We start from the raw sequence: 25,034 nt of genomic DNA on the forward strand, positions 1-25,034 counted from the left end.
AGACGTGTGTCTTATCCACTGTGCCAACACCACCCCAAAGCACTACGCTGCCCCGTGTGAGGCCCGAACTCACGACCTTCAGATTATGTATATATATATATGTAGAGAGAGAGAGAGAGAGAGATATTTAGGTTAAAGAGAGGAGCGGTTTAACCCATGGGAGTAGTCTTCCAAGAAACTTGCACTAATAAAATGTACACTTACATTGTTGTAATAGGAATGCTAAGTCAAATATGTTTATAAAGATGAGGCTTAAGGTGCTTCAGAGGCATATTGAGGTAACGTTAAGTTAATATTGGCTATGCAGTCAGCACATCTGTTGTAAATATTAAATATTTAACATATTGAAATCTTTAATGGAATATTGTGGTCCAGTGGAGAAAACAGATTGGACGCCTTGCCACTGTCAGCCGGAGGAACAGATAGATTATTAGGCGAAGTCTAATTTATGGTTGTGAATCACATTTAACATCTGACTAATTAACCAGAAGATTTGCATCGTTATAAGGCAGTTGCTTCAGTAATCACTGTGTCCATAAACATTCCTCAGTTTTTCATTTTTCTAGGCCAGTTATAGTTCTAAAAGCTTTAGAGTCAGACAGTGGAATCAGACTGTGATGTGTTTAAATGAGGATTCTGACAGTGATTGACATGTGACTCTTTCAGGATAAGGATGGAGACCGAGCTGTCCATCATGCATCCTTCGGGGATGAAGGTTCTGTCATCGAGGTGCTCCATCGAGGTGGGGCTGACCTGAATGCCAGAAACAAACGCAGACAGACGCCTCTGCACATCGCTGTCAACAAGGGCCATCTACAGGTGGTGAAGACTTTGCTTGACTTTGGCTGCCACCCAAGTCTGCAGGTGAACTATCTGTCTAAGTGTTTCAGTCACTGGTGTCTCAGAGCCTCTCAGTTTATAATGAAAACCCTCCTTGCTTCCTATTGCTTTTATTGACACTTTTGGTCACACTTTCTAAGCTACTGCTAGTAGTTAGCGTGTAGCTTCTTGTTATTCTTATACACTACCGGTCAAACTTTTGGAATAATTATGATTTGTTTTTAATGCTTTTGAAAGAGTTATCTTATCCTCCTTAAGGCTGCATGTATTTGATTAAAAAACAAAACAAAAAAAATCCAGTAAGACATTAATATTGTGAAATATCATTACAATGAAAAATAAAATTTCAATGAGTTCAATGATCCAGCATTTAGTATTATACTTGCTAAGCATTTGTATAATTTGGCATATTTCTGCTTGTTCTGTGGTAACAGTAGATCAAATCCCATCACATTCTTATAAAATACTGTTGCGTTCAGTAGAAAAAGCAGCACATAGTAAAGAGCGTGTAACTTAATGCTGCCCCCTGCAGGACTCCGAGGGGGACACACCTCTGCATGATGCCATCAGCAAGAAGAGGGATGACATGCTCTCTGTGCTCCAGGAAGCAGGTGCAGATGTCACGATTACCAACAATAATGGATTCAACGCACTTCACCATGCAGCTCTGCGAGGGAACCCCAGGTATGGCTACGTTCAGTTTGCATGTGTCATAATTTGGGTTGAATTAAGCTTGTGATTAATGAGAAATATGCATTTCTGAATTTATTGAATGGTTTAATTTCATATTTGGGGCCTGTGCAGAGCAAATTGGAGGCTCCTGAAGTCAAATTTTTTCTGTACTGCGGCACATTTACCATTGAATGGTGAATGGTGATGCATACAAACCTAATCTACAGTAGGCTCTCGGATTGCATCTAGGCCTGTACGATTAATCAAAATTAAATTGCAATTAGGCAAAAGCTGCAATTGTTATGCATATCTTTCAGTGAAGCACGATTTTATGATCAGTAGACATCTCCATCCGAAGGCCAGAGGACGCTGTAACTCCAGACCATCTAACTCCAGCTGTAACTCCATCCATTTAGTTAAAGGAAAACGCCACTGTTTTTCACTATGTTCTTCACTCAACCATGTTACTGCGCCGAGGTCGAAGTGCTGAGAAGTGCTCTTCCGCCATACATTATAGTCATCCTTTTATTCGCTTAGGAAATCGTCACTGTTTATTTAATTTCAAAAACATTTACGATTTCTTGTGTAACATTTAGATTTCAAATCTTAATTTTGCAAATATAGTCATAATCCAGTGAGATTTGTGTATGATCATCTCCTTCAACACAGCGTTTACAGTAAGTTTGTTCATAGTATTGTTGCAAGCACCTTGGAGAACCTGCCGTTTTGGTGAAGCATCTCATACTTTATTAAATGTAGCACAGAAAGCACAGTACTTTACCCTTAAATGCAATTATAGAAGAATAAACTACAGCATATTTCGTTACCTTTTGATAATTAAAAGGGTTCAGTTTGAGCAGATGATTTTACCATCGCTGTCATCGTCAGAGCGCGCTTCCACGGTACATTCAGCATCTGCCTCATATTCCCAATCTCAGCCATATTCTCAAAACTATCTTTTTCAGTGACTTCATATTCAATATTTTGATCACTGGCATCTTATTCACCACACCCAGCATCCAATGGCAGTGACATTTATATCTCATTGCGTATAGTTATTGCTCTGCAGTAAAGCCATTTAAACCAGTAACATTTTTGGTAATGATATTCGTTTGTTTTATGCCTGCTATAATTATCAGTGAAATGTCACGTCATCATTGTGTATTAAACAGTGCCACCTTGAGGGAAAAAATGCATTGCATGTATTGAGTCATCTGATATGTAAATATTGTTGTGCAGAAAAAAAATACTTACACATTTACATACCTTGGGTCTCTAGAGCCCTATACAATTTTTATTAAAAAAATAATCAAAAATGGCATTTTTTATATTTATAAAACTAAGAAAGTTTGTTTAACTTCAAAAAATTAAGGAGGGAGAGGGTAGAGAATGATGTCCCGGGTCGCTAAAGACCCGAGGTATGCATTTAAGGGTTAATATAAAAAGTGACCATGAATAATTATAACATTAAATTGCATTAATGCCTTAACCTGGTTAACCATTTATTTGTCATTCATTAAAGGGAAAATAAACCCATGATTTACTCACCCTCAAGCGAATCGATGCATTTATGTAAGAAAAACATCCATATTTAAAACGTTATAAACCGCAATCTCTAGCTTCCGCTAACTCTTGTATATGTGTTCCTGTGAGAGTGGCGTTCCAGCGAATGACTTACGTCGTAGGTGTGGCATCAGTTTACTTCAGAATGCCTTTATTAACCCCCCTCTCCCTTTTTAAGATGGATGGATGCACTTTATTGGACTTCAAAATCTCAGCACCCATTCACTGCCATTATAAAGCTCGGACGAGCCAGGACATTTTTTAATATAACTATTCTATTCATCTGAAAGAAGAAAGTCAAATACACCTAGGATGGCTTGAGGATGAGTAAATCATAGGGCCATTTCTAATTTTTGTGCCATAGAAAATTGGTGTATAAGTTACAAATGCCTCAATGAAATGATCAATCCCCCAATTGCAACATGGGGATCCTTTTATTGACTGTGGATGAAGAACTGCGCCGGGTTATTATTTATGGCTCGTTTGTACAGTAGAGCCTTGCTTGGGAGCAGAACCTGTCCCTTCAACATCAGAAAGTCCTAGAGATATATAGCTCTCCTCCAGATTATCATTTACTTGTATTTCTTGCATGAGCTCCCACCGCTGCAGTCATCTTTGCGCAGCACTCTATCTTTCCTCTGCTGAAGCTTTTCAGTCCAGTCCTGTTGTGCAGATTTGAGTATGCATTTACTGGGTCTGAAGGCTTGTGCTAAGCTTGGGTCTTTTTTCAGTATGTGGTTAGGTCATGAAAAACTTGTTGGTTGGCTGCTTTAAAATGTTTAATTTCCTGTTGAATCCACATACCACACATCTCAGGGGTCGATTCCATAAACATAGTAACTGTGTCTTAAGAACTAACTAGCAATTAACCAAGTGGCAATCAGTCTTACTTTTTGCACTTAAAACAGTAAGTCATACCCTTACTTCACTTGCACCATTTTAACCAGTTAGATTTTATTACGGAAACATAGAGCAGGGAAAACCGTTAGAATTTTTTCTTCCTTGCATATTTTCCTAAAGTCATTAAAACATTGATGGTGTCTCTCAACTGGTGTTCTTTAATAATGGCTGTTGTAAGTACAGTTGTAACCTTATCCAGGAATTTTAAACAGCCAGACGAATCAAACAAACCTGTTGGACTGTCAGAAAACATTCTTGGTATGCATATGCTCTTTATTCTTTCAAACGTTTTTTTTTTTACTCGTTGAAATATGTTAATCTGAAAAAGAAGAAAAAAAACTTATGCATTCTGGCTTTTTCTGTCTATTTATTTTAAAGATTTTATTAAACATTCCCCATGTTTATCTATACATTGCAAATTTGCGTCTTGGTTGGGTATGTTGAAAGAGTTCATACGTTTTTTTTTTCTGTGTTTATGACAGTCCCAGGCTGAGAGCAAGACTGGTTCCTCTCAGTGGCTCTCTGGATGGCTGCTGGAAGGCAGTTGTGCTCCAGCACTGTAAACATTACGATTAATAGCCCATGACTCATAACAGAGTCCACAAACAGGCCCTCCAGAGGCTGCCGCTGCACAGTCTCTATTACTACTGTGCAAATGGGCCAACTTGTTTGTTAACCGCCACATGGACTCTGCTGTGTGCTGCTCTACAGCGGATTAGTCCAAGCCTTAACCAGCAGTCACATCCAGTGCTGCTAGTGGAAATGGGTATCATAGGAACAGAGCTCGGCACGGATGAAAATGATTGGTCAATGAGGTGTTTTATGTTTATAGAGAAACCGTTGAATATGAAAGCGAATGATCAATACAGATTATTATGGGCTGTTTGTGACTCTGCTGTATTTTCAGGTGAATTGGCAGTTTTCTGCTTGATTTTAAGCCACTCAGTAGATTTATTATAGAAATTACCCTGGACCATAGATTAGTCTGTCTTTTTTCAATTTATGGTAGTTAACACAATTTCACTTTTTTTAATTGGAATTTCAGTGTGACTGCAATATAAATTAAAACATTACTATTTTTGTGTTAATGTAAGTTTTTGGGTCAATACATTTTGTTTTTGTTTTATCTGGAAATATGAATTTATTTAAAATCCTTTAAAAATGCCACACAGTGACTTGAATAGACATCCATGAGCAAGTCTTAATTCTGAATTTAAAATCGTTTTGAAATTTTTAGGAGGTGCGCAAGTCAAAAATGGTAGGATGATGTTTCGATCTTATCACAATGAAAGCAAAAATCATTATTAAAAGAATCAGGGATGAGATTTTTCTTTCATATTTATACCGCTTTCCATATTATCAAACCCAAGAAGTATGGACCCATATGAGGTGGGAGACTGTAGGAAAGATTTACATTTTGAAATTACCTTTATTGCCAAGCAAACTTCAAAATGCTGTGATTGCAAATATATTTTTATGCGTTGCATTCTGAAGGCGCTGCATGAGGTAGTGGCACCATTTAGCAGTTGGTGGTTGGTATACCCTTAGCATCCCAGCCAGTCCAAAATGAATCATCAATACTCACCAACACCGCACTCTGACCCTGGTTGAGATGCTAAGGACAACACAGCTGCTAGATATATGTTAGTTACTCAAAGTTTTTTTATGAATTCTAACTATGTATGCCGGCTGCAGTTTCTGAATATACAGTTTAACATGCTGCATGTTTTCATTTCTGCAGTTGCTATGAGATTAGGTCACTTATAAAATGCATTTGAAAATGCTACTTGCTGCAACCATCAAATTTTTAATGACACTCATAAATGTTGTCAGCAAAAGAGAAGCTTTAAGGTCTCCCTGCAGTTTTCCACCAAAATAAAAATAAATTAAGCCATAAACATTAGTATTGTAATTTTACTGGTGTTGTTCGGTTAATGGTTTCCTTCCTTTTAGCTCTTAGCTGATCACAGACCTGAAAATGAAATTATTGCGAAGAAACCAAGTAGTTAGAGGCTTAATATTATACTATTATTTCTTAGTGGAAAAAAATAACTGCTTTACTACCTACTTTTTTATTTTATATGGTGTGACTATGCAGAATTCTATAATATTTTACCGTTTCAGTTATGACTTGGACATAGCAAGATCACTTGAATTAATTGATATAAATTAATTATTCATGATATTTGTTTAAAAAAAAAAAAGTACACTCGTATTTAAGGTGTAAGAATAATGTTATTGCTTGGTTCCACAACCATTTTATTTTTTTATTTAATAAAATTTAACCATTAAATGTAAATAAACAATAAGATTTTTTTTCCCACTTTTTTTTTTAAATTTATTTATAGCTCATTTCATTTGTTACACACAGGATAATCATTAAACAGAGGCTAAAACTGAAAATCTTAGTAGAAATAGTGACCAGTTACAGCAGTTAAAACCAACCATAAACATTTTTTACCTAAAATCTTTATGTAAAAGAATAATGGATAAGATATGTTAACTATCTCTATATATAAGCTGATACATGATATGAATGGAGGTGCAGCTCAGGTTCAGCATGACAGATCAGCGTAATTATGTGTAAAATTATGATGCAGCGTTGCGATCCATGTGACTGAAGGAAGGATGTTGCTCTGATGCAGAGAAGAGGGAGGTTCAAACCACAAGCCTGTGCTGCGTCAGTGTGCCAGGGGGCCATAATTGGTGGACTCTTTCTGTGTATGATTAGTGTGTACAACCCCCCACACTTAGAAGCATCTGGTTTTTATCTCCACTCCCCTGTATGCAGGCTGAGAAGGGTTACTGAGAGGCACGCAGGCTACCGTTCCCGCATGACGCAGTGAGCTTGTGCTGCAACTGTTCTTCTCTCCTCTCCTTCAACTTACTTTTGCTCTCCGTTTTCCATGTGTACTCAGATATTCAGTTCTGGATGTCAGTTAGCTGTTTTAGTCCAATTGAACACAATTTAACAAATATTGACTAATGCATTTATATCTTAACCCACTTTTTCTATTAAGTTATATTTTCAGCTTGTAGAAAAGGCAATTACAATACTTCGTAATAACATTTATTTTTTTTTAAAACTTGTCAATTAAGATATAATCTCACTTCCTGTGAAAGCAAAAACAAGCAAGATAGAAACCGTTCAAGTTGTCATCAAAGCATAGCTACAGCTGGTTGAAGGGGACCAAATCCATTGAAGAGGTGATTTGGTTCCATTTTACCAGCTTTAGCAAAGCATTGTGGTTTGCTGTTAATGAGACTGATAAAAAACTGCTTATTTGACCCTGTTTAAGCAGCAAAACTTTGTAAAACATGACATGAAATGTCACATGGGCTCATTTCAGATTTTGGATTCTCTTTAAATATCCAAAAATGTTTCATTGCTCTCCAAAGGTTTTCTTTCTCTTTGTTAAAAAAAGAGAAATGTTGTCAGTGAAATAATGGATAATAATCCATCGTGGTGCACTCGAGTCAAGTGTCCACAAGCCTTGTAGCAATTACAACAGCTGATGGATTAAGCCTGTCGAGGGCAGAGTGTCGCTTGGGCGATCAGGATGTCAGCATGTGCTTCTGTCTGTAGTTGTCACTTTCTCAGTTTTAAAAAGATTCATTCATACTTGGTTAAATTGTAGGGTTAATTTGCCCACTTAATCTAATAAGGGAGTGTGGGTTAAGAGACTACTCGTGTGGTAATGTTGAAATGACTAATAAAGATATTTCTACAACATGTCAGTCACAGTCCGAGGCAGAAGCAACTCCACAAAACAATTCAGTGATGCACAGTGAGCATGTGTTGTTTTGTACCATACAGTCGACTGTCCATCAGTTTAGATGGAACTAAAAGCCTCTTTAGCTCCTTAGCAGGTGGCCAGCTGAGAGTGTAAGCATAAGGGGTCATTGCTGCTCAATATGGCGCTCATTAAAGTGGGGTCAGTAAAGTGGACACCACGAATCCCCCTCCCTGCGCTACACAGACATTCGCTTGCGGCATTCTGGACAAAGTTCGGCCCTCAAATACACTGGCCATAAGAGGGCAAAAGCCAGGGACAGCAGCTGAACATTTGATAATGTCAGCATCTGCTGTGGGTGTCACTCAGTCTGGGGTTGAAGGCGAGAAAGAGGGAACACAGCCACACGACTGACAGAAGCGAACCCTACAGCAAGTGGTACACAAAAATGGAAAGAGCACAGCCCTACAGAGGACAGACGGGAGTGTCTGACATTCAGAAAAATGGGCCACAAGCTCTCCCAGGCTCCAGTCATGACCAAAAATCCTTAATGTATCTTTGCACACAATGCATACTTTTAATTTTTCTTGATCAGTAGCATGACTGAGCAAGGATTGTAGTGATGCTCTGACCTTAGTCATCAGCATAAATCAAATATTACCTCTGTAGATATATGTGACATGGTGTTTCGGCATAGGTAAGCATTCAAACCCCCTGAAAGTATAACTTTCGTCTATTATACGACGTATATATACGTTTTCATCACCTGTTGAACAGCTTACAAGTTCAATATTGTATAATACATTTGTTCTACTCTACTGTTTTCACAATGATTCTTTCTGCACATCAGTTGACCAAAAATGAAAAAGATTTCCTCTTCTGAAGGCTCCCATTTACCTTTGGAGGACAATTGGAATCAGCTGACAGGCAGGCCCAACTCTGATCCTGCATTGTCACTTTTCCATGCTCTAATCTGACTACTGTGGTCCAGCAAAGAATTTGGCAAGCCTAGCAAACATAAACAATGGGGGCAGATACGGGTGGGGAAACAGACAACGGTACTACCCCACAATGTGAGAGAAGCTTCCTTTTAATAGCCAAGCTCTGCTCACCTTTATAGAACTGTTACCTTAGCAGCTTCCCTGTAGAAAGTTCTAACTTTTAAGGGACAAAAAAAAAAAAAGTGAAATTGTACTCAACTTACCCTCTCTAGGCAAGTTTAAAAAGATTAAGGTATTAATGGTTCTGGTGCACGTCACTCCTGCAGAAACAGGATCTTAGTTCCAGCTGGCCACAATTCAAAGCTTAGAATGCAGAAAACTCTCCAATAATGAAAGGAGCTTCTGTTCCTATGGCGATGTCTCGGGCCGTTATTGGAACTTTTTAGGTAGCAGTGACTGAACTATTTCTGTCACCAAGAAAGTGGGCACTACAACCCACTATTTCTTCTACCTGAAGAAATGAACTATAGCATGACAATCTTAATCAGAATTAACTATCTAACAATTGCTGAATTAGAGAGAGGTGATGTGGACTGCTGGTGAAGTCACCGAAAGAGCAGCAACTTCTCTCAGAATCCACTGCTGCAGTAAGTTTCTGCACCCCAGTTACAAAATCCATCACACTGTTTCCATGTATCCATATTCAGTGATGCAGAGACTCATAGCACATTTTATAAACTGAGGATCAGCACCTGACCAAGAATACATACTTCTTTACATTCCATAGCTGTCATATGTTCATATGGGCACATAAAGAAGTATGTACACCAGGTAGGCAGCCCCAGACACAGCTGAGTTTCCTTACCTTCTCTGATATGATGTTTGATTAACAGGGCTCTTATTTAAACAAAACGCATTTAATCATGTCAGTAGATCAGTTGGGTTTTTTTTTTTACCATCCTGTAGAATGCAGTGGATTATACATAAGGTGACTTTCACAGATTCTTTAGGTCACGCTTTTTTTCTTTTGCCTTATCCCAACAGTGTTCCCTGTATGAGTTACACGTATTGGGGTTCACTCGGTTTTATATCTTCTGTTGACCTTGGCTGTCCAAGAGAGAATGTGGGCTATCCGTCGGGAATCTGGAAAAGAGTTGTGCCGTATCGTCGTTTTAGTTAGTCTCTCTCTGAAATCTGAAAAAAATTGTTGTTGAAAAAAAAGAGGAAGTTGTTCCTGTGTTGTCCCTGGTTTTCTTGTCCACGAAAGTTCAAAGGACTCCTTAGGGGAAAAAAGACACATTTCTAGTGTAAAAGTGTCTTGAACATGATATGCATCTCCTTTCCACCCTTTCCATCTGCTTGTCCGTTGTTTAACTACATTCTCAGTTGTATGTCAGACTGGTTGCTGAGGTCCAAAAATGAGGTTGATCCAAGTGGAACAGGAAGCTATTGTGAGCAGGATTTGGGCTTTAGTCACACAGACCAGGCCAGAGGTCACATGCAAGAGCTAATGCCCACTCAGCAATTTATAACGAGTGTGCTGATTCTCCTCTCCCATTTCTTTTTACTTCTTTTTTTTAACCCCTTCCTTTTTCCCCCCAGAGTTAACCTGGGTGTGTTTATTCTAGAAGCTTCTCTAGAACCTTGAGTGCTGTGTGCTAGAGATCAACAACTGTTTGCATGGCAACATGAAATGTTCAGTAGCTCTCTAATGAATCTTTGCTCCAACTCAACACATTCCACAAGTCAACACCGCCCTGTCTCATCCCCCTCCTCTCAGGAGCCTATCCAATACCAGGCCAAAAGGAGAGGTGCAGGGGTGGAAACATAACAGAAGGACACTTAGACAGGCTATTCTGGGCACGGGTGGAAATCCTGGATGAGTTTGTGGTGCATGACGGGGTTAGATTTGATGGCGAGGTATGGCTGGACCCTTGTGGCGCCACAGTGTTTGTAAAGATTTAAGGATGAGTGTGTTGAGAGGGGGAGATGGCACTGCAGCACTACAGCCCTGCCCCTGCCTAGTGATTGGAAAGCATGCAGAGAGACAGAGAGACAACTGGGTTGCTACCCTGGGTGTTGTGGGTTCACTCATTGACAAACATATCCAGCAGCCACCGAACCGCCCTCCCAGGAGAATTAATTTGCCAGCACATCTGTTTTTACATCAATCCGATTCACCCCCCGTCTGGTTTGAAACTTACGTTCCACTGTGACACCAATGGCTAACGTACACCTGCCCCCTCGCTGTCTTAAAACACCAAACATGGCTCCAGTTATTATGGCTGGCCACTGGAAAATTGAGAGTTGGCAAAGCGTGTGACCCTTCCGATAGTTGTATTCCGTCTGAAAGTGCCTCAGAGTGAAAAGATCCAAGATAAAATCTGCGCGTTTCAGGGACACTGAGTTTCTGAGTCCATCTTTTAGATGTCTACGGTGCTGCAGGTAATGAACCAGAGAGTGCTGTGCTGCAGCAGCCTGCCGCCTGACCAGCACTGGAAAAGCAAGAGACATGGAGAGAGTGAGGTAGGGCACAAGAGCAAGTGAGTGAGCGAGGTGGAAACCGTATTCTACCGAGCAAGCAAGCAAATCCATACAGATGACAGCAACTTTTCCCCATTCCACCTACACCTGTCTGTCCGACCCCTTCACACATCCCTGCCATTTTCCTTGCGGGGGGAATCACTTACATTATTTCACAAGGTGTTCCCAGAGAAGTAGTTTTTCTCATCATGCTGCTTCAGAGCTGTAAATTCCACTCCCTCCAAGCGACCACACCGCAGCTGACCAGCCATGCGCTTAACCCCCAGTGCATCCGGAACGGAGTAGAAAAAAGCAGAGACGTCAGTGCAAACCAGCCGGCATGGGGGGCAAACTCCTGTCCGGAGCGAGGAAGGCACAGTGAGCATATATTACCTGTCAGCTCAGTTTCCTCCGCTCTCCGCTCCTCCCTCTTTCTTCTCTCTTGTGTATGAAGAGCCATAATGACCTCCGGAGTTCTCCAGCTGCTGCAGCCATCGCATGCCCAACTCGCTGATTCAGCTTCTCTGACGAAGAGGGGGGTGTGGGTGGGGATATAGTGAACGAGTGTTGTGGAAAAGGAACAAGAGTGTTAAAGCGGGAGGGGTGGAGCTGGCTGAAGAAAGCATACATTTAGGCAGGGATAGACATCATGCTGACACGAGGAGCTGTCGCTGCTGCTCTAAAAACAGGCAGAAAAAACTGCAGCACTTTCACCCCCTCCTCCCTCCCCTCTCTAACATGTGCATTCTCAGTGAATTCTGTGAAGATGTGCATGACTGTTCGAGATCTCTCTAGCGCTTTAGTGCTTGGCTAGTTTATTTCTGATCGACATCATTTGAAAACCGCAGTTTTATCCCTCAAGCCGCTGCCATCTGTAATGCTATTTTAAAAAAATTTTTTTTGTGCTTCACAAGCAAATTTATAAATAGCCATTTTAATTGGAAAACTTAAGTGCATCAACAGCCTGTCCAGTATGCAGATTGTTGCTTATCTGAAGCTTGCAGATAACTTTTTGTTGTCAACCGTTTTAACTTTTCTTGGTAAACCCTAAGGTGACTGGAGGCGACTTATCAATTATCGGCCCATCTGATTTCAGAGACCCGTCATTGGTGTCCTTGAAAGTGAACGAAAAGCCACTAGCCACAAAAGGAGCCAGCTGTTGCACCTTAGAATGCCAAATCATTAGCACTTTTTAGCAGAGGAAGCATTTTAGAACCAGCTCCTCTTTGGTATCTCGCTCAACTCCCTGTGACCATATTTAGTCAACCAGTGCAAAAAATACCCCCCCCCCCTCCTTGCGCCAAGGCAGCTGTCCCCCCTACAAGCTCTGGGAAGTCTCCCATCCAGCATTCCACCTATCGATTGTGTGTCCAGCAAGGCAAGTAGCTAGCCTGTGTTAGCGCAGCACCAGCTTTCCGGCCTGCTATTCGCTGTGTTATTTTTAGTAGCGCCAAATAAAGTGGTCTCTCATGGATCCACTTTTATTTCCCTCCCTCGTTTCCCCTCCCCTGCTTTTTTAACACCCCACCTCTCCACCCCCTACTCCAACTTTCCATCTAAACAGCCCCCATCCTGCTCTCAGTTCTCTTTTAAATAGTGCCAGAACATGCTGCATATGGTAGATCTTGCCTCTCGTTGTCACTATACTTAGTAACATATGCAGTTACGTGAGGGGGAGCGAATAGTGTTTGAAGGTTTCTGAAAAGTCTATGGAGTACTAGAGTGCAATTTGGATCAAACATGTTACGGTATTTCAAAGGACACTAGCTTAGTATCTGTCTGCAGCTGTCGAACTCTTATTGAGCATATGAATTATCTTGGTTCTGGGACACGCCAGGATTTCTCCAGGGGTTCAAGTTTGTTCTTCCCTCTTGAGCTTTTCATTAATTTTCAAGAGTTCAGGCTTACTGAGGCACAAATACAGTAATGTTTAATTACGAGGTCCCATCATTCAATGTGGAGAGCTGGTTTTAGCTGGCAATGTCCTCTGTCATCACATGGCTTTGTCCTCCACTGCTGCATCTCTCTACCTGCAGTAACAATGCTACCTCTGCAGCCCGCCCACCCCCACATGGAGATAATTACTGTGCTCAAGGCACTATCTAATCTCTCAAAAGTAATGTTTTCACATCATTTAGTGTAATGTCTCTGTTAAATAATGTAAATCTCTAGTTGGTAATTGTCCTGAGGCTTCTCCTCTCCCACCTTTTAATAGCTTGCGGCAGTGTTGGGGAAACCTTTGAGGATTACAAAAATAGGTCTCTAACTTGCATTAGATTACTAAAAAAAACATCTCTGGAAAAGATATAAAATCCTAAAGATTGTGTAATGCTTGCAAGAGTCTTTTATTATTGTGAAGTACAATTCAATTAATGTGTCCACAGTCTAACGTATTGGCATTCAAATGTTCTCTGTATTTATGTGCATTACGAAAATTGACTATATGCCAGGTGTAATGCACTCTGAGTAATGCATCAGCTTGAGGCCCAACCCTTAGCCAAACAGCAACTTAAAAAAAGACACATTTTAAAGTTCATGGGGCTGCAAAAACTAGCAGTCAGTGAACCACTTATTCAAGAAAATGTAAAAACATCAACCCCAACCTGAGACCTTCTAAAATTAATCTTCAGAGAAAGCCATCCCTCTTTAAAATGAAAAAATGGCTGTTTTTGCTTAAGTTTCGAGAGCGAGACTTTGACAAGCTTTGCCGTGACAGACATTATTTTGATGCATGTGATGTGAATGGAGGCTCTCATCAGAATGAATACATGGGCTTAACGTCTCCATCAGTGAGATATATATATATATATAAGCCATACTGAAATGTGTAACATTTTGCTACAGTTCACTGCAAACGTTGCACAGCTAAAATTTCCAGACACAAGAACTTTGACTCAGGTTCATTCTGACAGCTAGTGCTTTGACCGGGTGCACCACCCGTGGGTAATTCTCTGTAGTTTTGAAAGTAGTCCCGGAAGTGCTGAGTTCAGGTACCCCTGTAACAGGAGATCTCATCAATCACACCAGTACCTGACTGACGGAATGGTAATAAGTATTGAGTTAAGGAGGGGTTTTAATTACTATGGGCCTTGGGGTTTGGGCAAAAAGACAAATTACTTTTTTAATGTTATTTGTCTGATTAGTTATGGCACAGCTCTTAAGTCTAGATGGGATTGATTACATACAACAGACCTGTCTAGAGAGCAAGATTTAATTTCTTAATTGACATTGTACAGCAACTTTAAGGCAGGTGGATGAATCAAAACATTTGGTTTTGTTCTTCAGGTTAAAAACACCATAAACACACCTTCCATATTCAGTGTACTTGATTATAACACTCGATCCTTCACCCTGTTTTTTTTTCTTGGGTCTATTTCTCTCTCCCCTGATCCTCAGCCCTTTAGGCATTCCATCATGGAGTGGGTAAAGCTGCTGAGCGGCAGACGGCATAAAAGTGATTTATGAAGGCCCGAACTGAGTGCAGTTGGGGGAAGCCTCTGACAGCCGGTCTCTCGGCTCTTGGCCATTGTTCCACTCAGCCCCACTGCGGCTGTACCACTGCTCTCCTCTGATCTCTCACCTCAAGGGCCATTTACAACACAGTGTTTTCAGCCAAAAACGGAAAGCTTTATATTTTAGTTTACATGACCATGACGTTTTAGGGACTGAAAATGCATATTTTCAAAGTGTAAGTTTTTGAAAACGGCCCCATTATCATTTCAGTGTAAACACCCTATATGGAAATCTTTGAATATGGTGACACAATGAATACGTATATGTGCGTGCATAGTATGTGTTAGGCATGTAGACATTCATAGTATGTGTAGCAAGCGTGAACAAAACATACAAAACAATGGCAGAGTACATGGTATTGTTGTTCCAGCTCAAGAGTTTGCTAATGCTTCTTTAGCAAAGTGTGGATTTACTTCACCAGTATTTACTTCATCAGTACACAACCAACAGTGGAGACGCATCATATACATCATACAATCTTCACTTCCCTACAGGTACTGTTTACTAAGAAGGTGACAGGGCCAACTACTGTCCTGGCATACGTAATACAGTGTTTTTGGCCCTTTTCGCGGATATGTGTAAATGTGAATCGTTTTGAAAATATTTTAAAAACCGAAGGGAAAGACTTTTCAGTTTTTGACTACACCATTGTTGTGGAAATGTAGCTTCAGCTCCAAACCCCCCTACACACGTATTGTAATACCTAACGATAGAGACACCCAACAATATGAGCACCATTGGACCACTGGTTTGGAAGCCATATTTATATAAAATTGCTGACATTGGTGTAAATATTTTAATTGGTGATACTAATAGGTGAGTACTTGCAATACCTGAGAATATTGCACAATAGTCTCATACAAATGTGTTTTTTTCTTTCTTATCAGAAAGGTAAGATTTTTAGAGTAAAATGAACAAACAGGAATTACTGAACAGGTAAAAATAATAATAATGATGATCCGTTTATCTGAGCCAATAGCCTCAATGGCACTACTCTGAAAGTATGGCTGCGCTTCATCCAACCGAAGTTAGAATCTCGTTCATGGTCCTTGTTGATCGTGCCTTGCTTTCTCTCTCCTCCTTTGTTTCCTTTACACTCTCTCACTTTCATGTCCAAAAGGCCAAACAAAAAGTTTTCAAAAGTTACTCCTTGCCTCAATTTACAACATTAAGCTTAAAGTACAATTTGTAACACGAGCTGGTCTGATCTTCCAGGAAATGTCAGTTTCATGTCTTGTGTCTTTGCGTGGTTGTCATGTTTGTAAACAAAGAGTGACTTCACGGTGTAGTTTTTTATGTTATTAAGACAGGAATGGTGGCTAGCCATGTCATATTAATAACGTAAATTGTCTGGAAGGGTTTCAAAATGTCTAAATCTTTATATTCCACTTTTTCCACAAATCACCTACAGAACGATCTGCTGGTGTCATTGCTACCAAAAATGGAAAACTATTTGGACAATGCACATTTCAACCTTTCCCCCACATGCATATGTCCACCTCCACTGGGGTAAAGGACTGTAATCAATCAAGCCAAACTATCCAAGGACAAACTGACACAAGCCAAACTGCCTTTTACCCAATCAAACCACTTGTTCTTGTTCTGGGGGTTGGCCAAGTCATTATCATGAGCCAGTAGTTGGTGGTAGGAGACATGACTGTGGATGATATCATGAGTAGCAGTAAGGGAGGTGTGTATAGAAAGTCAGTGAAGCAATAGAATGGAATAATAAATGGTAGCATTTAGTATATAACTATATATTTACTGTAGCTATACACATACACACACACATATTTATATATATATATATATATATATATATATATATATATATATATATATATATATATATATATATATATAATTTTTTTTTAAATTATTATTAAGGAAAGAAACTTAAGATACAGATAAATGGCATTTAATTTCTTCATTTATTAAGTCATGGTTATATAATGCAAATGTCCATCAAAATTACCCATGTCATGTTAAATACAGTTCCTGTAAAAAAAAAAAAAAAAAGTTAACACTTTAGATAGGGATCATATTCACTATTAACTAAGAGCCTTCTCTCAATAAACTGCTATTTTGCTGCTTATTAATAGTAAGGTAGTCATCAATTTTAAGTATGAAGTGATCTATATGGTCATGCAAGAAAAAGGCATTAATATGTGCTTTGTAAGTACTAATAAACAGATAATATGAAAGTAACGTGACATGGTCAAGTATGGTGACCCATACTCGGAATTAGTGCTCTGCATTTATCCCATCCAAACTGCACACACACAGCAGTGAACACACACCCAACGTGAACACACACCAAGGACCAGTGGTAAGCCATTTTTTGCTGCGGTGCCCGGTGGGCAGTTGGGGGTTTAGTTCCTTGCTCAAGGTCACCAAAGTCGTGGTATTGAAAGTGAGAGAGAGTGCTGTGCATTCACTCCCCCCTCCTAAAATCCCTGCCTTGGCAAGACCTATAGATATATTACTTGGCAAGACCTATAGATATTTTAAATGTGTTTTGTGACCGTAAAAATCAACCTGTCAGCAATGCATCATACTGCTGTTAATGGGAATCTTAACTTCAAGTACACCCAACTGTATCCTTAATACATTCTTATTAGACATCTGTCTGCTGGCTTGTTAGTTTAGTGTTGTTTTTTTTGCTGCTTGTTTCTGAAGAGCTTGTACACCAGCTGAGCTACTTTGGTTGATTGAATTTACCCACCTCAAGTAAACAGTTTGGGGTTGGAGTGATTTAAAGCCTAAGATTTATAGCAGTGATGTCTACCACTCCCCTAAGTCAGCTACCAATCGAAGAATTTTCCTTCACTACACAAAGAAAAAACATTTTCAGTGTTAACTCAGTCAAATGTCATTTTCCCCCTTTATTATGCTTTTTAGATCCCTGGAGGTATTTTCATTTAATGTTTTTTGATACATAACACCTGTATATTATACATAGTCTAGGTGAAATATGGATTTTGTGTTCAAAATAACATGTTTTGTCTGTTTCTTTATTTTTGTAGCATGCAAATCACATTATTTGTTTCCATGTGAGTGCAGCATTATTTTGGATTTGGAAGTTGTTGTTTTTTTTTGTTTTTTTAATATGCCTCTAGAAACCGTATAGGTAATTAGATCATGAATATTACTATGCCAATGGGTCTCTCGTCAACACAGATAATTTGCGCCAGACCTGTAAAATTAAGCGAATGAAAGTTTGTAATGTTTTCTGCAATACCTTTTCCCTCACATTTTCACAATATTTTGCTATATCAGACTCTTCAGTTACAACCAGTGTAAAAATTCAGTAGTTGACCACACTTTTAATGCTAATGGATTTTTATCACAACCAGTTCACAACCATATGTCCAATAAAGACAAAGTTGCAAGAAAGTCACTTTACAGAAAGCATTATACAAGCTGAACTTAATAACAAACAGTTCTTCACTCTGAATGCAGATTCACTTTCAGTCTTGGTTGTTCTTAATTTTCAATTACTCCGTCTCATTTCAGTGAAGTGAAGTGAAGTGACATTCGGCCAAGTATGGTGACCCATACTCAGAATTTGTGCTTTGCATTTAACCCATCCGAAGTGCACACACACAGAGCAGTGAACACACACACACACTGTGAACACACACCGGAGCAGTGGGCAGCCATTTTTTATGCTGCGGCGCCCGGGGAGCTGTTGGGGGTTCGGTGCCTTGCTCAAGGGCACCTCAGTCGTGGTATTGAGGGTAGTGAGAGAACTGTACATGCACTCCCCCCACCCACAATTCCTGCCGGCCCGGGACTCGAACCCACAACCCTTCGATTGGGAGTCCGATTCTCTAACCACCAGGCCACGACTGCCCCATTCCCCACGACTTCAGCCATTGTTCGTTCTGTTTATTCTTTCAAGCAAGGTCCGTTGTCATTATTATACACATTAGGCTATTCATTATAATCATGTTTGGTATGGCTTACATAAAGATCAGGAAAAAAGGTATCACTCCACTTGTACAGCCACACTCCATTTTTGTGTGTGGAGTGCTCATTTTCATGAGCTTAGTGTCAGTTTTCTCACCCATTGTGTATAACAAGAACACCATGCTAACTTCACAACTTAAGAGTCTTGATCGTACAACGTGGTGCTTATTCCTGTGTTCCCAGAGTTGACTGGTTTTATCTTATCAAGGTCTATAATATAGTTGCTTCACTCTTTGCTACATGAAAAGATTGGAGTGCTCAACTCTACTCCTTTTGTACTACTGTAAGGTAGTTTTTGCCTTTTCCTTCCTAGTAACAGTGAGCTTCAGGCCTGTGACAAATTACCATGTGGCTACCAGAGACAAGAGGCCTCGTCTGCATGCTCCTGAGGGATCTTTGTATCTCACAGGGTGACCCAGTTCCATCGTGCTTCTCCTTCACCTTACCTCTCCCGTCTGCCTTTTCCTCTTTCACTTTTACATTTGCCCCCATGTTCATACAGCTACTTCAGCCTCATTGCTTCTTCAGAGCCTTGTTCTTCACCTCTTACATGGAGACGTTTACCTACGTCAAGTTGATTATCGAGACCCTATAAAGAGATGCCACCAATAACAAACCATTCATCATCTCAGTTACCCTTTGCTCACAGTGGAACAAATCATTTCCAGGAAGGAATTGCAAGGGCTTTGAGCCACAGATTGCATATTTTTAGTGTTCTTTGAACTCCTCCTCTACAAAAAAGTTGACTGCAATGCAGTAGTGCCAGCGAGCTGCATTAATATTAATGCCTGCCCATTTCCACCACCGTGGCAGGCAGCCTGTCAATCTACGCCTCATCTAGAAAGGCTTGCCACTCACAATGCCAGCGCCTTACTGCCACTGATCTATTGCATTCTTGCCAATACAAGAATGCACCAATGGCATACCATTTTCTATATCGGCTTCTACTTTCCTGAGCGAGATGTCTGTGTCGGTGCAGTCTAAAAGATGTTCATGGGTGTTGCAGGATATATCGAAACCTTGGTATTCTTTGTGTGATCATTTTAAATTTCTTCCCTCTGTTGATGATCACATATTCTTGAATTTATGCATCAGTTGTACATAATGTAAGGGTCATATCCACAAGCCTTCATGAGCAGTGCAGGTGTAAAGATGTAACTGGGCTGTGCGTGTGTGCATGCCGTATTCACTGCAGTAGAGCTGCTTTGCTGCACAGCGCTCCAAATGTGTACTGAGCTGATGCTCTTTCTCTGCACTACCTAAGTAACTAGAGACTGGCTTTGGGTTTACCAGAATCCAAAAAAGCAGCACTTCCGAGGCTTCCCCCAATCCACCTCATCTCTGAAATTACATTCATCAATTTTTTTCTCTCTCATCTTTTAGATGCATCCTCATTTATTTCTGCTCATTTTACCACTGATACTTTAACACCCTTAACACTTAAAAACATTTGAGAATACTAACCCTGCATTTCTTCTTGAGCACAGTAAATACCAGATGAGCACTACGTAAAGTGATATTTCATTGATTCCTCATGAACTGATGAGATTGCTTGGGTATGTCAGTTTTCCTGGGGTTTGAATGGGTGGCTAGGCCCTTTTGATTTCACTAGGGCTCTGTGGTCTTCATTGTATCTGCTTTATACATGTTTACATTCATGTGCATTTACTTAATGTTCATTTTCACTACTCAATGTACTGGACCGATAAAGCAGCCAGTATGTAGCTAATTGATCAATGTACTGTAATTTTTTTGATTTTTGTAGACATCAAGTCAGCGTTTAACAAGAATAATCTGTTGACAAGCCATGTGCTCTCACACTACACATCAGATCTCGATTAAAACATTTTGTTCCAAGTGCTCTTTTACCCTTTATTGCTCTATTACCTCTTTACCCTTATTTAGTACTCTAGTGTTTCTTTTACTTCCTTGATTCTCAGATTTCAGTGTCCTTCATGTGATTTTCATAGCCTCACCAATTTTTTAAAAGCCTGCTCGCTTATTAAATGTTTATTAGTTCATCTTTTCAGTTGCTGAAATTTGTATTCTCGTATTTGTTTTGCAGTGCCATGCGTGTGCTGCTGTCCAAACTGCCACGACCATGGATAGTGGATGAGAAAAAGGATGATGGTTACACCGCACTTCACCTGGCTGCCCTCAACAACCACGTGGAGGTGGCAGAGCTCCTAGTCCACCAGGTCAGCAGTTCCAACATGCACACTCACACATTAAACCACAGAAGTACTCCTGCAGGTTATTCAGTCCACTAGAATGGTGAAAGAATCAAGTGCCTGTGCAGATAATAATCCAGGTGGATGATTGGTGCAGTTTATGTCATGAGGCACCCAGAAGAGCTGAGAAAGTAACCCAGCTTTCGTTGTACTAGGTGCACTGTACAGTCACAATGAGCCTTAAGGTAGAGAATATAATGTTTTTTGGGGATATTTCATATAGATAACCCTTTAAAACTAAATATTATATACAACTTTTTATTGAATTTTTGAAGGGCAATTCACATTTGAATTTTAGGAAGTAGAAATCCAAATAAGTGGCATTTCCTGTTATTCCAATTTAACTAACTGTTGGGCGGGGCTAGTTTAATTCAATGCAAATAGGATGCAATGCATTGCAATAACACAGTGGTCCTGAGTTGAACTGGTTTAAACATGCAGGATACTTCTGTTCTGCGTATGCGAATTTGGCCAAACTGGTTCAGCGCCTTACCTTCACACACCACTGTTGCTCAGCGTTATGTCGCGGCACAGTAACATCGTTATTGCAACATTCCATCATAGTTGTGAGAATGGTGCACTGGCTCAAGGCAGCCCTTTGTCAACTACCTGCCATGATGGAAGAGAGGGAGAGACAAAGAAAAGGTTCACACCAGCGACTTAAGCCTCAGCCTACGAACCTCAATAGAACTGCACTGCAGTAGTGCAGAGAGATGTTGCTATGGGGTTTCAGTCAGGGAATATCTGAATACAAATCACCATTAGCTCCCATTTCCTAACACAACCTATGGGGCTAGAGGGCATGCTCATAAGCAGCGATTTATTTTCAGTAGTTGAAGAGAGACATTGCACTGACTTAACTGAACCTCAGTTAAAAACAAAAATGTTTGTGATATGTAAATAAATACCCACAATCACTTTTTTGTGTTCCTTTATAAGACATTATATCATGTATCTATAAAAATGTAAATATCACAGTGGCTAAAGTCAAAAGCATTTATTCTTTCTCTGTGTTGCTTTTTCCATAGGGAAGTGCCAATTTGGACATACAGAATGTTAACCAGCAGACGGCACTGCACCTTGCTGTAGAACGTCAGCACACACAGATAGTGCGAGTGAGTGGTTCTTTCTTCCCCTGTTTTTTTTTTTTTTTCATTTCTTTTCAATGTTTGACATCTACAGTACCCCCCTCACCTAGTGTTCTGGTTTCCTACTCAACACAAACGCATTGATTAAGCAATGTAGCTAAGTGCTTTAGCTAAAGATTTAAATGCACTGACTTCTGCAGATTTATCCCCTCCAACTGAATTCATTTATTCCTGAGCAATCTGGACTATGCCAGGAGAAGTATGAGAAGCGGTGGTAAAGGGGAATCAGTGGGAGCTAAACCACCATCTTGTGGTCATATAAGAGCAATGCAACTCTCCTCTTTTCAAAGCATCCGTATTGGCATAGTCTATTGAGAAGGATTCTCAAGTAATAACCAAACAAACCTGCTTATTGTCACACACATTACACTTTGTGTTTTTTTTTCATATAAATGCATGAGAACACACTGGTTAAATTCCATCCTCTGTTTCTGTCCAGCTCTTGGTGCGAGCTGAGGCAAAGTTGGATGTGCAAGACAAGGACGGAGACACGCCACTGCACGAGGCCCTGCGTCACCACACTCTGTCCCAGCTCCGCCAACTTCAGGACATGCAGGACGTCAGCAAAGTGGAGCCCTGGGAGCCCTCCAAAAATACAGTATGTACAGAAAAGTATATGAACAGTACAAGTGTTTTCAATAACAGATTGAAGTTAACAATGTCATGCAGTAAACACTTCGCAAATATCGCAAATGCAGTCGCATATACTGGATTGTTTTAATAAAAAAAGCATACAAACTGTTTTTTTATTGTTCTGGTTTTTATATTCCGTTTTAATGGTTAAATTTAATTACAGTAATGCCTAAGGTATGTCTAATCAATTGAAATAATTAAATGTATATAATTTAACAATTTATGAAAAGTTTACCAAAAATTACTTTTTAGAGCCCGACGAGACACAGAATATGCTGATTTTATATTTAAATAGTCTTTCTGCACTATAATATTCACAGACATTAATCCGTATTATGACTTTATTAAGTGTACTTCCCTACTTTTTATTAATTCTTCCAAAATTTGCCAGATTTTGTCATTCCACATTGTACTGTAAATTACATTTTTATGATTTGATGCCATGATTCTCTCCACACTTTTAGCGTCACGGAAATCATAGGACCCTACAGATACATTGTCATGCTGTATACATCTCTGCAGTTTAAGCATCCTAAAGGAAACATCCAACTACCGTTCCATGCAACGAACATTTTAATTTTATGAAACATGATTAACCCAGAGACCTTAGTGTGATCAGGAGCATTAAAAGTTAGTTCACCCAAATATTAAAATTATGTCATTTAATGACTCACCCTCATGTTGTTCCAAACCCGTAAGACCTTCGTTCATATTCGGAACACAGTTCTGTCCCTCCATTGAAAATGTATGTACGGTATACTGTCCATGTCCAGAAAGGTTCGCGAACGAATCAATCGATTTAACCGGATCTTCTTGAACCAGTTCACCAAATCGAACTGAATCGTTTGAAATGGTTTGCGTCTCCAATAAGCATTAAGCAGTAAACAGTACACTGACTGAACTGCTATGAAGAGAGAACTGAAGATGAACACCGAGCCGAGCCAGATAATGAACGAAAGATTGACTCGTTCACGAGTCAAGAACCAGTTGCATCGGTTTTCGGGTCACCAATAGTGATGGGTAGTTTGGTTCTTTTCCGCAAACCGGTTCTTTCGGACCGTTCGATTCAATAAACCGGTTGAAGAAAACGGTTCACCGGTTCTTTTGTCTTCGACGTAATGCCGTCATTGGCGATGATTGCCCTTGATTCAAGCCCTTGGTTTACCCGTGCTCATAACATCAGCACAGAATCAGTTCAGAATCAATCACCAAAAGAATCAGTTCGGTTCATACACGCCTGTGTGTCAAACTGCTTCAAGCTGAATCACACATGCGCAGTATCATCAGCTCCTCGGTTCTCGAATCAGACATGTCCGACAGAAACAGCTCTTGACTTGAGAACGAGTCAATCTTTTGTTCGTTATCTGGCTCGGCTCGGTGTTCATCTTCAATTCTCTCTTTACAGCAGTACAGTCAGTGTACTGTTTGAGTACATGAATTACTCCGGGATATTGGTTTGTTTTAACTCAGAGGGAGTGTCAGCCACATTAAAAATGTTAACAGCTTAAGTCATTTGTGGATTAATGCTTATTGGAGCCTCGAACCGTTTCTACTGATTCAGTTAGATTTGGTCAACTGGTTCAAGAAGATCCAGTTAGATCGAGTGATTCGTTCGCAATCCGGATATCACTAAACTACAGACCCGGAAGAGAAGGGAATGCTGAATAAAATCGTAGTCTTTGCTATTTTTGGACCAAAATGTATTTTCGATGCATCAAAAAATTCTAACTGACCCTCTAATGTCACATGGACTACTTTGAAGATGTTTTTATTAGCTTTCTAACCATAACCAGTATACCGTACATACATTTTCAATGGAGGGACAGAAAGCACTTGGACTAAATCTAAAATATCATCTTGTTCCGAAGATGAACGGAGGTCTTATGGGTTTGGAACGACATGAGGGTGAGTTATTAATGACATAATTTTAATATTTGGGTGAACTAACCCTTTAACCATATTCCAGACCACTTGACTGCAGTTTCCTGAATGTGCAAAACCACTTTCACACCACCCAAAAAATTTGAACATTTATGTCAAACAATTGCACAGATACCAAAAAAGTGCTCTAAGTAACAAGTAGTAAAACACTGAGACGTTGTAGATACTCTGCAAATGTAAGTGCTTTTTCAGGCTTGTACGTGTGTTAACAATGATAGATCATACTCTGCTTTAAGCCATTTGAGCCATTTCCCTGCTGTCACATGAGTAACTTGCCCAATGAGCCACAGTTCCACTGCAGTCCAGTGTCCTATATACTACACAATCTTTCAGGAGAGACATTCTCCACTGATTATACCATCGCCTTTCTTGGGATTGCATATATTTGTGGAAAATTGAGTAGAGAGGAGAGAAAGCAGAAAG

The 25,034-nt window shown here is 39.9% G+C and overlaps 1 protein-coding gene and 1 long non-coding RNA gene across 9 annotated transcripts in view; one reads left to right on the forward strand and one right to left on the reverse strand.

Annotated features, from left to right (window-relative positions):
- The window catches only part of mib1 (MIB E3 ubiquitin protein ligase 1), a 59,558-nt gene that overhangs the window by 21,829 nt on the left and 12,695 nt on the right, over nt 1-25,034 (forward strand). For all 8 annotated transcript variants that reach the window (XM_059502299.1, XM_059502301.1, XM_059502302.1 and 5 more), the window contains exons 11-15: nt 667-864; nt 1,373-1,524; nt 20,724-20,856; nt 21,918-22,004; nt 22,477-22,635. In XM_059502299.1, the coding sequence (XP_059358282.1) occupies nt 667-864; nt 1,373-1,524; nt 20,724-20,856; nt 21,918-22,004; nt 22,477-22,635 (729 nt within the window). The remainder of the gene's footprint in view (nt 1-666; nt 865-1,372; nt 1,525-20,723; nt 20,857-21,917; nt 22,005-22,476; nt 22,636-25,034) is intronic.
- LOC132096730 (uncharacterized) lies at nt 9,653-11,713 on the reverse strand. The gene is made up of 2 exons (XR_009422614.1): nt 11,341-11,713; nt 9,653-11,145 (listed from the first exon to the last, which is right to left on the reverse strand). It is a non-coding gene; the product is annotated as an uncharacterized LOC132096730 (long non-coding RNA).

The sequence above is a fragment of the Carassius carassius genome, chromosome 20 (assembly GCF_963082965.1).
Source record: "Carassius carassius chromosome 20, fCarCar2.1, whole genome shotgun sequence".
Lineage (NCBI taxonomy): Eukaryota > Metazoa > Chordata > Actinopteri > Cypriniformes > Cyprinidae > Carassius > Carassius carassius.